Consider the following 16,399-nt stretch of genomic DNA (forward strand, 5'->3'; position numbering starts at 1 on the left):
AGAGTTTAAAAAAAAAAAAAAGTAGACATGATTGACAGGTAGTAATGGCACCCATATTGTGTCTACATCTGGTGAGTTTATATGCCTCGTAATACCCTCCTAACCTCTGTTCTCTGCAGATCCCCTCTAAAGGTATCCCTGGTGCCCTCATTGCTCCTGTTTTCCCACCTCTGGCCCTGCGTGCCCCTCCACCTACACTTGCACTGTGCCCCCTCCAGTCATAAAGCACTTTCCTCTCTCTATACCATTCAGTTCCCCTGGTTTTAAGCCTCGTGCACCCGTTAAACTCTTTCCTCTCTCTGGAAAGTATCAACACAGACAGATTTAAAGGATATGAAATGTCACACTGAACATTTAGAATAAATCATCTGTTCTTTCATCTAATCATTTCACCTCATGTTTGTTTGATAGGTCACCTGAATGTACAGTAGTCAATTATACATGATTTACAGGATTTTGCCCTATTGGACTCTTGACCCCTGTGCTCTTTTTTCTCCTAATATGCTCTACATATTATAGATTATGTATTAAATATACCCCTATTCTGTCATTGCTATTTATAAAGGCTTGTTTTCCTCCTCTGTGCTTAGACCCCTGACCCTCCTGCCTATCCAAAAGTACCAAGAAACAGTGGATACCTTGAAAGACCAGCTGACCAGCTACTGTATCCAGGTTTGTTCCACGTGCCTTCTTCAGGACACAGAGAGTCATAACTGGGCTGACCCCAAACCCTTCTATGAGGTAACCTGTCCTTACATTGCTGATTCATTAAACAGTATATGTAATAATATTAAATCTTTATTAATTTCTGATTGAAAGTACTTTAAGTTTTGAGAGATTAAGATAGTAAACTCCACCTTTACCAGCTGCTACCAGCAAAAAAATCAATAATGCATTCATAATTATAATCCAGTAATATAATGTATATTCATATGAAATGCTCTGTTCCTATCTTTAGTTTTGGTATTTCAAGTATTTTTGATGCTAATAAGTTTAAATGCAGGACTTGTATTTCTACACCGTGGTATTGTTACTTCTCCTTAAATAAAGGATCTGAGTACTTGAAGTACTGAGTAGACTCAGTGGAGTCTCTGAATCTCTGTATTTTTTAGTGTTTGTTTTATTCCTATCATTGTAAATGTGGAAATTCTAATACCATGTGTCTTAGAAGGCTTGTTCTGTAGATTTTGAGGAACTCTAGGAATTAGCTATACTCTAGAGCATTCTCGCTTTTTCTTTTCGTTCCCACAATGCACCTTTACCTCCCACTCTCCCTCTTCTAACTAAGCCTTATACTCAGAGAACATCTGTGGCTTCCATGCTGCCCCGGGGGCTCCTGGGATTCAGCTGTCTGAAGTCTGCAGTCTACACTGGGACTGTCTGGAAACAGCATAGGGCCCCTGAAACTCCCCTACCTCTGTGCCCTTAAACCAATCTAAAGCTTCCCTCCCTTTTTTACCTTACCCCATTTTCACTCCCCCTTTCCCTTTGTCCCTCCCTCCTTCTCTGGGTCACTGGTGTCAGACAGACCTGCTGTGCACAGGTGTGTGCTTTAGTTCAAGCACGACTGTGCATCTGCACAAATTAATGCATGTCTGGATGTGCAGCAGCATTCTAGGATGCACTGCATTGTTGTGTGTATGTATATATATTTTTTGATGTCTGTTGTGTAGTTTGAATTTGATGCATCAGGTCGCCTTTCACAGCACCGTACAGTTTCAGAAAATAGTTTCCACTCTTATATCCTATTTTGTAGCACCACAAGAGGTTAATTAAAGTCAAAACAAGTTTTTGAACCGGTTACCTTCCTTTTTTTGCATTCACATCTTTTAGAACCAAATGTTGAACTTCACCTGAACAAAAAGAAAACAGCTATGAGTTTCCCAGTTTATTGAACCCCCATTTCCCTATCTCAGAATTAGTCTTCACTCTTGCCAGGACAATATCTCTTATAGAAATTTGCTCGTAATTGACCTGACTTGTTAAAGTTTGACTTAAATGAACGATAAAACATCTCAACCACACATGTGGTTGTGTCTGCTTTTTGTTTTGATCCAGTGTCTGTGTCTGCATTTGCAAAGTCCACGGGCAGGGAATGGCTGACTAATCCCGGACACAGAGCTCCGTCACGCTCCCCATCAGCCAGCGATCCTTAAATGAATAGCTCCAGGGAGGAGATGGAGAGGAAGGAAGGATAGAACTAAAATGTGAAATAGATGAGGTGAAGTGGGAAAAAATTAGAAGGGACTGAAATGTATGATGAGTTGATGATAGGAGGAGGTTGGAGATTTGGACATGTCAGAATATACGCCACACACACACACACACACACACACACACGCACACACACACACACGGAGCAGTTTATTATCATGTGAATTTTGGGTGAGCAAAGAGAGAAGAGGAAGGTTTAATGAATGAGTCTTTTTATATATTTTCCAACAAAGCTGCGGGATGCCAGGATAATAATCCTTTTCTCTCCAGCTGTCCTCCCCCTCGTTCTGTCTGTCTTTCTGCTCACTCTCACTTGTCCTTGCTCGCTTTATTCAGAAAAGTTCTCGATTTCTCCCTTTCTGTCTTTTTGTCTCTTTCTGTATGTGTGTGCAAGTGTGTGCCTGTTGTGATGTGTTCTCCAGTTCAGGATTTTAAAGCAGCCTAAAATCCCAGTGGGGGAAGAAACCCAGGTGCAGAATGCAAGTGGCGTGACCAGTGAGACATCCTGGTGTTGACATATCTTCCTCTGTCTCTGTCTCTTTCTTTCTTCTCCTTCATGTTTTTTCTCTCACTCTCTATTCTCTCCCACTATTTATATCACATCTTCCCCGGGTTCTGCCTTCACTGTCAATGTCCATATCACAATATATCTTCATCTGTTACCCCTCTCCCTCTCACCCCCTACTTTCTTCCAAAGGGCGAGCGCTGTTCCTTCTCAGTGCAGATGTGGTTCTACTTCCTGTGCGGGCTCCGTAGTGACCTGTGGGCAGTTCTTCCCACAGCATTGTCCAAGGAGGTGCTTGGCCAGGTGCTGTCAGAGACATTAGAGCTGCTGGTGCAAAGATATGCCAGGGCCCAGCCTTCATACAAGCGACACCTGCAAATCAGGTACTTTAATATGACCTTAGTGAGATTTACTTAACTTAAGATTTAGTCTCAATGATACAAAATGAACTACTAAAATAATAATAACCTGTGTGAGCACTTTAAATATGTTTTAACCTGTACTGGATCCAGTCTTCATGCTACCTTGACACATTGTACATTGTTTGAAAGTCTCTTGATTCGAAAGCACATTTTAGTGTCATCAACAACTTTGAAATATAACTGTTTAAGACCTGTGGCTTTGTTTTGCACACAGATGTACTACTACAGTCCTTGTCTCCTTTTAATTCCAGAAACATATTTGCCTCTCCCCAACTTTGGCTCAATATTCTGTTAAGCAGTATCTTCCAAAAACACCAGGGTTAATACTTTTTTATATAACCAAAACTTTTTTGTTTTGGCTATATTTTTTTCTGGCTTGGGCAAAAAACAAACAAGGGTGAGAGGTGCTAAGAAAAAAATCTAAATTGGAACATCTACAATTATTTAACAAGTAGGCAGACTTTATTTGCTGATGAAGATCATGTAACACCAGAAACTCCTAAATGGACCTTGTAGTCAGATCTCACTTGTTTTCTGTTTTTGCTGTTTGCCAGGTCAAAAATAAACTTTAAATCCCTGGAATGATATTTGCTTTCTATCAAATTGAAACATTTTCTTCAGTAATGTAGCGAAGTAGTGTTTTTTTTGGGTGTGATGAAGTTTTTATTTTTTTAAACTGCAAAATTCTCTCTTTACCTCCCCGACATATATCTTTCTACATCAATGTAGACCGTGTTTAGATATTACTATCTTGTACCTAATAGTATCCTAAACTACAGAAGACCTCATGGACAAAGCCTTCATTGTCTGCATCACTCTCACTGTTGGCCTAGTTTTACTCAGCTCCTTTGGGTCTGATGGTGGAGGTCTGAATGTAGTGTTAGCACATCATTGGCACACTGTACAAGTTCAGGGGTTTCTCCTCTCCATTTCTTTTTTTTTTTTTTTTTTTTGTCCAGTCTTCCTAACAGCTGAATGATGAAAATAAACAGGTTGAGCTGACACACAGTTAGATGATGAAAGAGTGTCAAATAGAGTGCAGTGTACATGTGTAACACTGCATGATGTCAACACCAAGACTGGTTTATGTTGCTTGGAGAAGTATGTGTTTCTAAAAGGACAGTTTTAAATTGTGAGGCTAGGCTAAACAGATGACTTTCCAAAGATTCCAAAGTTTCCTATGTGTACTTTATAGCACTCACATGGGTAATCTTAAGCTACCTCTCCTCTCCTGTATCAGTCTATCTCTATGTGTGTCTAATAACAATGTAGACCATAAGGTGGTAAGGATGAGGAGATGAGTGATGATGAGTAGCTCTCCCCAACCAATTGAGGAAATAGATTTATGGGTGTTTAACTGCAAAAGCAATGACTTTTATAGTGAAATCTAAAGCCAGCAGTACACTTAGCTTTCCAACAGTAAAATCACCAGGAGGTTCTGTTATCTGACTGGCTGTGCAATGAGGCTGTTATGTCACGATGTAATGGTGGATGTCAGCCTTTGAGGAAAGAGATGTTCACCTTCAGTGCCTTAACATGATAGTGACTTTCTTTTTCTCACTCTCTTTATGTCTTCTCACATATTCCCTCTCATCTCATCTCTTCTGTTTTCATTTATATATTCACCTTTTTATGTTTGATTATCGTGTGTCCAAGATGTGACATTACAGCGGTGTTGCTGTATGTGGAGCAGCTTATGTGGAGTTTGTGCGAAAGTCCTGAATCCCTGCTCACCAGGTCTTCTTCAGTAGGCATCATTATAGCAGGTGGATCAGACTGGCCCTACCAAATCCATAGCCTGTGTGAGCAACTCCTGACAGTACTCGTCGTTGTCACGGCACCCCTATCTTTGCTGTATAGGTTTGTATACACATTATGTTTCTGTTATTTAATTTACCTTCCAGTAAACTTTGACCATGCCTGCAACCTCACTTTTACAATATATTTTGTACATGAAAGATGTGATGCTGAAAAAAGTGCCATGTACTTTCTCAATTTCTCCAGGACATTTATGATTAATCCTGCAAAGGAGTTCACGCCACACCAACCTGACAGCCCTGTTGTACATTGGCTGAATGCTATCAACCCTGACCTCTTCACAGAACAGGCCATACAGTATGTAAAAGCAATCCTCCTCCCATATATCACACATCACATCGTAGGTATGTGATGTACAGTAGATGCACACTGTACTATGCCATGACAGACACCTCCACCCATTGTATAGAGAACCATATGTAGCCACTGTAGTGTATATGCAGTAACATAACTAGATTTACCCATTGCTCAGGGCTTCAAGCTAAATTTGCTGTGATAAGATGACACAGATGTGAGCTGAGAAAGAAAGAAAACAAGCTACCATAGCTACTGACATTGATTTTGTGATTTTTTTTTTGCTGGTGTTTGCTGAGGGCCTTACACAAGAGGTGACAACAGAGTACAATGCAGTGTGTATGTGCAGGTGCCTTCATACATGCGTGTGCATGTGTGAAGGCAGAATGAATGTAGTCACTCACTCTCTCTCGTCAACCCTGACTCCACCCTCCACCCCTCATCTCCACAGCCAGAGGTGATGTCATTGCTTGCTGATGGAGCACAAATCAAACTAACCCCCAGTCTCCTTCTTCTAAGTATTGGAGAGATGAAATTAGTTTATTTTTATGACCTCTTTATTTCTCAGCTCCCACCTCCTGCCTGTGTATAAGTGTGCCAGAGGGGCCTGCCCGTGGGCAAGGGCCAGATTCACAGGTCTTCATCCAGGACTCAGCCTCTGTGGCCAAATCTTTCCCTAGCCCATTAAAATAAAACCCATTGTTATGGTTATTAAATAAAACAATAATAAAATCACAAAGCACATAAATAAATCATCCACTATTAGAAGCTATAAAGAAAGGATCTGAAGTTATGTTTTCTCTGTTTCCACACGTTATGCTCTACTGTTCTATTCCGGCATTTGTACATATATGTGTGCATGTGTATCTGCGTGTGTCTGTCTTGCTTTTCTAAGCTGACCCTGCACTGTAGCCGGGTAGATTTATCAGAGTAGTTAAAAGAGGATTTCTTCTGGATTTGCAGTCCCAGTGACATCATAAATTGCGCTGTCAGATTGAGGCACAGTTTTCTTCAGTCAAGCAGCAGGGCGCACCCTGCTCTAGCTTTCTGGCTCAAGTAGAATGGTTAATTTCTGGGCAGACACCCCCAATACAACCCCCACCTCTTCACTCTTCAGACAAACTCTGTCCATTCCTTCCATTAGATTTTATTGAGATGTATAAAGTAACACGCACTCAGCATGCTCTCACACTAGCACACATACATAAGCACGAGCATAGGCACTGAAGGGTGCACGCACACACTTATATACACACACACACACACACACACACTAAGGATACGGCTCATTACCCACAGCTGGCTGCAGCCTCTTGGTTATACAAAAGATGTAGGAGGGGGGTACTGCTGTATATTCATGTATTTGGCTGTCTCCCAAATGTTAATTTGCTTTTAGCTGGCCAAGATTAGAGCTAATTCCTTCCCGGTGCACACTATAAGTAAGCCAGAGTGAAGGCATTTGCAGAATAAGCTTGTATCAGGAGTGAACGACACTGAAGGAAGTTACAATTGTGGCATAAACACTATTTCCTCCCAGATTGTCAACTGAGACAACTGTGACTTCTGTCCTTGTCTTTCGCTTGTGAAGCTTTTTCCCCCTCATTTATGACGTCTGGCTGAATGGACTCTATCTGTACACTCACCTGACACTGCAGAACTGTCAGCATTGTTTTACTTCTTTCTGCTCTCAGAGATGGACCTATGGCCATTGCATGTCAACTCAAACTGCTGACCTCTGACCCTGGATGCAATCTCAAGTTATTGTTGCGAATGCTGCTGTGCAGAGACTGTCACCTGCCCAGAATACTCCTGGAAAATTCCCGTACGTTCTTTTTCATTGGTTTGTTTGTTTTTTTAAGTGTACATAGATTACTATTCTGTATGTTAATCAAATAAGGATACAGTGTGTGTGTAGGTGTACTGTGTAGGTGCTTAGCTACTGTATCTGTCTTTTAGGAAGAAAATTGAAGCCAATTCCTTTAATTCCTAAATATTTCCTTTATTTATAACACTGGATTCTCTAATCAGTCCAGCAGGGGCCATGTGTGGGAAGGTGTTTACCAATGTCTTAATTATACTGCTCTAAGATCCTAAGCAAGTTATACAGACCTTAGATAAGCTCTATCCATTTTATGAAGTTATCATCAGCATCTTTGCCATCATCATCATTTTCACCTTGGTAATCATCATCACTAAATCAATATAGCGCAGTAATAAACACTCAACAGGCCCAGGCGGAGCACACAGGCTGACCTTTAAAGATTTTCCCTTCCTACTTCTCTCCTCCGCACCAGCAACAGTCTAACCTTTAAAGACTGTTGTGCACTCGCACATTAATTCACATTATAGCGACCTCATTAATAACCACTCTCACTGTCTCGTTCTCTTGCTCGGTCTGAGTCTGGCTCAGAGGCCCTGCAATGCTTCTCCCTGCACGCTGCCGTAAATCAAACACTGGAAGCGCTGACTCTCGCGTGTTATCATGGTGACTGGCTAATTAACCAGGAAGCAGACAGAGAAGGAACAGCTTGACTGAACACCTACACTACCATAAGCCAATGTACTTCCCTATACATATATATATATAGTGGAGTATGTTTTGATGGTATGGCAGTTGTATTTTTTTGCAGAGACATAATGTTTTCTGCAGTTTTTGTTTTCGTGAAACCCACCCTACATCAGTACATACGCTACTTCTGCTATACACAAAGACACACACACACACACGCACACAGCCTTTTTATTATCATCAGTATGTCTGCTTCCAATTACAGAGGTTCCAGAGAGGGCCCTTGTGACTGGTTGACTGGTTGTCCGGAAGATAAACAGGTGCATGTATTGGCTATGTATCAAGGATATGCTTAGAGACAGAGATGTAGGGAAAGAGAGCGAGGAAAAATAGAAAAAGCAACCAAGAAATTGACATACAAACACATTGAAATTACTGCATGCTGCAGCAGTAGTGGAAACTCCACTGAGATGTGCCAGCACACTATCTGTTTTTTGGAAGTCATCAGCTGCTGCATAATGGGATCATTATTAAAAGGCACCTTGTTAACCTGCCATGCTCTCCAGCACCCCAAGTGGAAATTAATGTTAGTCACCCCTGTTTCCTTGGACTGGTGCAGTCACAGCAGTGATAGCCAGAATACACTCTCCTTAAGGACCAATTACCAGACAGGCAGAGAACAAGATGCAGGTATAACCCGCATAATGTCGTCTAATTGACTGATTGTAGGTCAGGGTGGTTCACCACATTTGTGTGTATGTTAGATGTGTGTTAGAAAAAGAGGGAGTGGGGGATGTAAAGGGGACACACAGAGACAGATGAAAATCAGTTCTCATCTGGATCTTGAGTGGTGGCAGTGCTATCCACCTGCCTGTTATTAAGCTGGCTAATATTACTGGCATTGTAATGCAGCAGATCATTTAGTCTTGTCATTTTAAAATAGCCTAGCATTAGTCAGAAGGAAGCCTTGCTGCCCTCCACCACAGCGCCCCCACAATGGCTGCTGTGTTGCACATAGATAGCTGTCATCTCCCACACAGCAGACTGACAGACCACTGGATGTCTGCCACCTCTGGAGCAATGGGCCTTTCCTCAACAACCCCTGTCAACTTATCACACACAAAACACATATATAAGCATTCATATGGTTTACACACACACACCTCCATCCACAGCCCTGTGCTCAGACAGCAACCCCCACAAGGACACCCTGTCAAAACCTCTTCTTTTTCACTTCCTGTCTCCATGTGCTGTTGATCCCACAGCCAGAGGCTTTGAAATCTGTTTCTTTTTCTGTTTTTTTTTTCTGGTCTGTTTTTTTCTCCATCTAACACAGATGTGGATTTTTCTTGCACTTCTATTCCACAATGCCTTTTGTTCAGCCTTTCTGTTAACATGTGTCAGGTTGGGCAGCCTTGACATTTTCCGATGTGTTTTTGTGCAAAGAAATCAAGATGCTGATTCATGGGATAGGGTTTTACATCTTTCCCTACCTTCCTCCATAAAGTTATTTTCTGAATCCATGTGTCAAGTGCTCCAGAATATCAAGATTTCCTAAATTCATTGACATTTTGAATATTTGCAGATTTATTTGTATTGTGCTGAACAGTGTCTCACCAGACTGACTGTTTTTCTTTTCAGATTTTTGCCAGGGAAGTGGCTTAGCAATGTCTACAGAGAATCGCAAGGCTGGCGATGACTTTCTAGTTGCATTGTTCAACCTTTTCAGCTCCCTGAATAATGTTCCCGAGGCCTTGACTCAGGCCCTTCAGCCATACTTGGAGAAAGTACAGGCATGGGAACATCTCTACACACTGGCAGGTAAAGTAGCAGCTAGCTGTGTGATGTTGTGGTTCCGATGTCATTGCTAGCGCTAATCTGACGTTAATCCATCACCTACCAAGATATTGGGACCCTGTTTGATACTTAGATAACAGGAAATATGTTGTTCATTAAAAATTTTCTGACATTGCGTCCATGTGAGTTAAAGCATGAATTTAATATGACGTTACAGACACTGTGATTACTCCTCAACTTTTTCTGTCTTTTTGCCTCTCACTGGTATAAGCTTTGATACAGAGCTTAGTCAGAACTCCTGTGGAGTATGGAGCTCATCATGGTGGTGATTTTTATATTCTGGATGAGGGGTAATTATTGTAGCATAAATTAGGGTGACTCGAGAAGAGTATTTGGATGAAGACAGAGCAAGGGAGGGTTCGACAGAGGGAAAGAACAAAAAAGAGATAGAGTGCGCCAGAGAGAAATTCTCAATGCCATCCAATCATCATTTATCCTCACAGGGTAATTAGTTTAATTATTGGACTGTGCCAAATCTTTGTATTATAATTTTGGTTACAGGATACCCCCAGTGCCCCCATTTCTATTTAAACTGTTCACTGAGTTAACTTTCATAAATTACATTATGAGTTTCACTATTTCTCCACTTACACTGATGTTTCATCACACTATAGCAGGTTGTTTCAAATCAATATACTAGTCAATACAGTAGCGGGTGGTATAAAGTCTGAAAACCAAGTGACTTTGAAAAATAGGTCTAGGTCTCACCTGCCACAGTGCGCTGTTTTGAAAAGCAAAAATCATTTTTCATTCCTTCTTCCTCTTTTACTTTGGGTCTGAGGTCACACATTTGTTAGCCATCCCTGGAGATTTCAGTGCACTTCCAGTGCTGTCACAGTACTATAGTTCTGTGATACAGCCTTTGGTTTTACTGCCGACGTTGTAGGAAGTTTATGGGTGCCATACAAATTCATGCTGTAGCTGCTCTGCTATTAATATGAATGGGATGTGAATGGGCAGACTGATGAAAAGACAGTGCACTTGCATAAGGCAGTGGGATTTCTACTGTCGGGCCACCTGGGTTTGATTGAAAACATCTGAATTGAACTTGATATTGCTTGTTTTTGGGGTAGGTATTTTAACAATATACAACACTCTATGAATTCAGAAGCTATTCTTGTTTTGGTATTTTCTTATTGTTTAAAAAGTAGAATCTTTTCTGCCACAGTTTAAGTACAATGTACAGTAATTACTAGGTGGACTGTTGCTTGTTTGAAAAGCCCAAAAGCACAGAGTTGTTATGAAATGTAACTCTTCTAGTTTGGGAGCATTCATAATAGCGTGGTATGTCTTTGAGTCTGTAGTTTACACATCCACAACTTTCTGTAATTTAAGATGCAGTACGGAAAGAGAATGGTATTTTAATTTAAAGAGCTTTCATGCAGCATTGAGTCTGTTATGTGATGTATGTCTGTTTATAAAATAACTGAAAACATGTCTGCTTATAAAATTCCACAGGACATCATTTATTTACCAATTGTCAATTCATCAGAGTAGGTAATCACAAAGTAGCTGACTCTCATTTGGCAGTCTCATGGAACAAACAAAGACTAACATTAATTTTGTGTTTGTACAGCTAGTCTTCATGTTAAAAATGTTTCAACTTAAACCTTAAAAATCAATTATAGAATTAGGACGGTCTTGAAGTTTGTGTTCTTTCAGCCACTCTTACTTGCTGCATTCATTTACTGCTTTTGTCAGACACAACGCAGGCAGTGCCTATAGCGATCAGTTGTGTCCGGGCCACAGTCTCTAAGTCTACTAACGGCCTCCTGACGCACCTGGTCTCCATGGTGTTGGGGTGGCAGGCCACAGAGGAGCCTAGTACCAGCTTATTCAAGCAGACTGTACCAGTAAGTGTCCTGGCTGTAATGCCCAAGGAGTGGAACTACACAGCACCAGCCTGGGGAAGGGAGGATGCCACTAAGAGTAAGCACTGACTGAGTGTCACATTTTTAAGACAGCTGAGGTTTTAGAAACTTGAGAATTGCTCTTGAAAACTAACAGTTAATATTTGTTTCACTTTCCAGGTATATCCTTAGCCATTCAAGCAATGTCCTTCATTTTCACCAACCTGCCCTTTGCCATAGAATCTATGCCTCTTCCTGTTCGCTTGCTTTTTCAAGTGGCAGAGAAGCACCTCTCCCAGCATGCCCGGCAGCTGCGCTCTGTGGGTTTGTTGCTCTGGGCCACACTGGGCTGCCTGATCCAGGGCCTGCAGGACCTGAACACATTAGAGCACACCAGTGGTCTAGCCCTAGACCATGGGGCAAAGGACCACCTGTCCTTCCTGGCTGAGTGTCTACAGGCTACCATGGGCATTCAACAGAAAGTAAGGGTTATGTAATAACAGTAATATCAAAAATAATATGTTGGGCATTTAACCACAATTTAGGATGAGGTGGAGCATTATATTGACTCTCTAAAGTCCAGATACTTGTTTGAGTGCATGGGGCACCACGATAACTGACTGGATAAGTGGTTTTGACCGGCACTACTTGTGCACGGGAAGACCTCCGACACAGGTTTACCCCCTCTCTAAATCTCCGCTAGTTTTCTGTCGACTTCTTTTTTCAAGCAAAATGCTTGACAAAAAAAAAGAAAAGGTTCCTCATACCTTACAATACATTATACGTTATGCATGCTTTAAAACACTGATCATTAAATCATTTTAATGGCTGATTTGATGTTTGGCATGAGACTTTTTCTTTCTTTTGCTCATTGATCTGTGGTGTGTCTGGCAGGGTGTACCCAAACCCACAGTGCACAAAGTGCTGCAGCTTCTGGAGGAAAAATGGCCCAAATGGACAAGCATGCAGCTGCAGAAGGCACAGAAGCTCTGCTCAGACAGGTGAGAGGTCAACTCAGACTTTAGGAAAAGATTGCAGTGCGAATAGTATTGGTGAAGTTTTTATTATTTTCATGCATTCAAGCGCTATACACGTGTTATCGATCATTAGCCACAGTTAATATTGATTATCCATGTGCACAATAAAAAATAGGTATAATTTTATTCAGATAATTTTAATCATAATAACAGAATTTCCTAGTACATTATTTCAGTGATTTATCAATAGTAAAACGGAGGTTGAGGGCTGATAGTCTGATGAAGGAGGAGGTTCAAACTAATCAAACTGATTGATGGTGTAGCTTGCCATTTGACATTCAATACAGATCCTGAATAAAACAATGAAAGAGAATGCAGCTTAGATATGCCTTTTTAATTGAGCATTCAAATTCTGATGTATCGTATCATCAAGATCATTTTTCAATGAAAAGCTGTATGAGCAAGATCAATGAATCTCAGATGTTTGCTGTGATAAATAATGAACATGCTGTCTCACTGACTGGACAGAAGGCTGGAGTGATGGGAAAACAGCTTTCACTTTGGGCTGATTTGTGACCTTTGGCTTGGCGTTTTTTTAGCTCGTTCCCAGAAGCTGTGCCTCTGGTCACTCCATCATAGCAAACTCTGGGTGCATCAATCCTCATAAAAAGGTGATTCAGTGCTGTAACACAACATGTACAATTAAAAAAAAATGAAATAAATAAAAACTCAGTACATTATGGCCAGTTCTAGGAAATGCCGTCTGTTTCAGTGACAGGAAGAGAAGACAAGGGAGGGAGGGAGAGGGGGGGGCAAAGAGACAAGGTAGTGGAGGGGTTGGGAGGGGGAAAAGTGAAAGAAGAGTGATTATGTATCACCTGTCGGAGGCATTCAGTGGGATCATTACTATTCATTAAACTAACCTTCACAGGGAAGTGACGCCTGGCTTGTAAACAATCAGAATACAGTGTCAGGAGGAGAGAGAGAGAGAGAGAGAGAATGAAAGTGAGTGTGAGTGAGTGTTGTGGATGTAATAACTCCAAAAACAACTGGCTCTTCACTCACTGGCAACTCACACATACACATACACACACACACACACACACACACACGCACACACACACACACGCACACACACACGCACACACACACACACACACACAATGTAAAATGCTCTACAAAGAACATTTGCCCCTCGTGAGCCCTCCCACCTCTGTTCCCTCATCCCACTTACTCGCCTTCCTTTCCCAACTGTACCCCCCACCACCACCACCCATCTTGTCTTTGCAAAGTAATTTGTAGAGGAGAAGATTATTGTTCTCCATCATGGTGACCCTGGCTGGGCTGACGGGATGCATACACAGATGAAGATGAATGCAGTTATTCCTTGGCGGAGGTCTGCCTCTTTCAGGGCACATTGGCCCTAATGACATGATTGATAGGCTGTCCCAAATCCGGAGGGGCCCTCATTAATCACCTCGCTGACTGAATCCAATCATCTGCTTCACCTGCACAGTGATGGACAGGAAAGGATACAGCGCAGGTGCTGACACGGATGCACAGCCACCATTGCCAACAATGCCACTACTGGGCCGCCAAGTAAAGGACTGAAGGGATGTATATCGGCGAGACGGAACTCCTCTTCTTTTGCCACTCTCAATGTCAAGCAGCCAATGGCTGGCTGACAAGCGACACCGTTTCTGCCACCTTATAATTACAAAGGGGAAAAGAGAAAACGAAAGGGAGTGAGAACAATGACAGGAAGTGCATATGAAGGCGAAGGTTTGATGGACGGTAGTGTGATACCCATCCGTACAGGAAGGGCATGAAAATGATGTGGGTGTCTGCCAGGGTTGAGAACTGTACATGCATGAGGACCTTGACACACAATTACACACACACATACACCGATCATTTTTAGTGCAGCAGCATCCTTCGGTCAAAATGTTCCCCTATGTATCTCATGAATGGTAATGAAAACTGTGAAAATTATTTTATCTCAACCTCAACAATTTTTCTACATTTTTCATTAGTGTTAGCCTTGACCAGACTGTATGGCTTTTGCAGAGATGTTTTCTTTTTTGCCAAGAATTGAATTTTAAGTGGAGTGAAAGATTTATCCAAAAGACTGAAACTCAGGAAGCTTGTGAATCAGTTCATTTCTTGTGTATAGTAAAGTCCAAATTTGATCCCAAATTCTTCCCTAACCTAGAAAATACTTCCTCAGTTAGAGGTGGTATTCACATGCTGGCTGACAACCCACCTCTTCCTGATTCCGCTTCGTTCTCTTTGCTCCACTCAGTGTTGTCTCTCTTTGTGTTTTCTCTCCCATCTCCTCCTTTTCCCATCTCTGTTTCTCTCTCAGTGTATTTGAGCGAGGAAAGGAAAGTGAAGTTGCTGCAGTTGAACTGACTGAGCAGAAAATAGGCCTGATGCTGCTGGAGGTCTGCCACAAAGCAGGTGGCAGCGACTACCTGAGGCAGATCTATCACATCATCCAAGGCAATGAGGTAGGGAAGCACTCCCTCTCCCCAGCAATTAGGTGGCTGCTGGCCTGAGGCCGCAGGCTGTTCAGGAGGGTGAGACAGAGGGAAGAGGGCTGCTGCTTATATGCAGTCTGCTTGTTCTGATCTTCTGTTGTTCAGATGACCTCGAGGGTGCAAACCCACAGTGATTTCTGTGATTTCCTATGTTATACACTCACCAGATGTAGAGGAGCGGGAGCCACATGGAGCTCCCAGTTTTAGTATAGAGCTCTTTGGAGGAGATCAGAGCAAGAAAGAGCAATCGTTCTTTTTTTTTTTTTTTTTTAACTCAAGTTAAAGTTATTTTAGCTGGTTTCTCTTCAGAGAAAAAAAGTTGAAGACAATGAAAAGTAGCAGGAAAGGGCTCAAGTTTATTGGTGTAAATATACCGTATTTTCTGGACTATAAGTCACATTTTTTTACTTCCCTGACTTTTCCTGCGACTTATACATTGATATGTAGTAGTTTTTAATTGCACTCAAATGAAGATAATATTGTACTGCCAAAATGCTGAACTACAACTCCTAGTGTAAAGGCAAAGGCAAAGGCAAATTTATTTGTATAGCACCTTTCATACACTACGCAATTTAAAGTGCTTTACAAGGCATATAATTACATTAAAAGCATTGAAAAGAGCATTTAAAAATAAAGACATTTAACATAAAATAAATTAAAATCAAGTAAAGTAAATTAAAATAAGACATAAAAGCACATTAAGAAAACAAGGATGAACAATTATTCGAAGGCAGCAGTAAACAACAGAGTTTTCAGTCCTGATTTGAATGAGCTGATAGTTTGAGCAGACCTCAGGTGTTCAGGAAGTTTGTTCCACAAGTGAGGAGCATAGTGACTGAATGCTGCTTCACTTTGTTTGGTTCTGGTTCTGGGAACACACAGTAGACCTGTCCCAGATGACCTGAGGGGTCTGGAAACCTCATAGGGAACTATTATATCTTGGATATATTTTGGTCCACAACCATTTAGTGCTTTATAAACTAGCAATAAGATTTTAAAATCTATCCTTTGACTAACGGGAAGCCAGTGTAGTGATCTAAGAACTGGTGTGATATGGTCCAGTTTCTTGGTGTTTGTAAGGACTCTGGCAGCAGCATTCTGGATTAGCTGCAGCTGCCTGATTGACTTTTTGCTAAGACCTGTGAACAAGCCATTACAATAATCTAACCTACTGAAAATAAATGCGTGAACAAGTTTTTCTGCATCTTGTTTAGACAGAAAACCTTTTATTCTAGCAATGTTTTTCAGGTGGTAATAGGAAGATTTAGTGATGGATTTTATGTGGTTGTTAAAATTCAGGTCTGAGTCAATGATTACACCAAGGTTTCTGGCTTGATTTGTAGCTTTCAATGACATGGAGTCAAGGTGAGCAATGACCTTTAACCTTTCATTTTTGGGGCCAAAAACAATCAC

The 16,399-nt window shown here is 41.4% G+C and overlaps 1 protein-coding gene across 2 annotated transcripts in view; it reads left to right on the forward strand.

Annotated features, from left to right (window-relative positions):
- kiaa0825 (KIAA0825 ortholog) overlaps positions 1-16,399 on the forward strand; it is a 104,945-nt gene that overhangs the window by 27,959 nt on the left and 60,587 nt on the right. For both annotated transcript variants that reach the window (XM_026322347.2, XM_026322348.2), the window contains 10 exons: positions 591-741; positions 2,912-3,102; positions 4,798-5,001; positions 5,146-5,256; positions 6,945-7,075; positions 9,404-9,583; positions 11,321-11,548; positions 11,650-11,951; positions 12,364-12,470; positions 14,812-14,956. In XM_026322347.2, coding sequence (XP_026178132.1) covers positions 591-741; positions 2,912-3,102; positions 4,798-5,001; positions 5,146-5,256; positions 6,945-7,075; positions 9,404-9,583; positions 11,321-11,548; positions 11,650-11,951; positions 12,364-12,470; positions 14,812-14,956 — 1,750 coding nt within the window. The remainder of the gene's footprint in view (positions 1-590; positions 742-2,911; positions 3,103-4,797; positions 5,002-5,145; positions 5,257-6,944; positions 7,076-9,403; positions 9,584-11,320; positions 11,549-11,649; positions 11,952-12,363; positions 12,471-14,811; positions 14,957-16,399) is intronic.

This window comes from Mastacembelus armatus, chromosome 9, assembly GCF_900324485.2.
Source record: "Mastacembelus armatus chromosome 9, fMasArm1.2, whole genome shotgun sequence".
In the NCBI taxonomy this organism is placed as follows: Eukaryota; Metazoa; Chordata; class Actinopteri; order Synbranchiformes; family Mastacembelidae; genus Mastacembelus; species Mastacembelus armatus.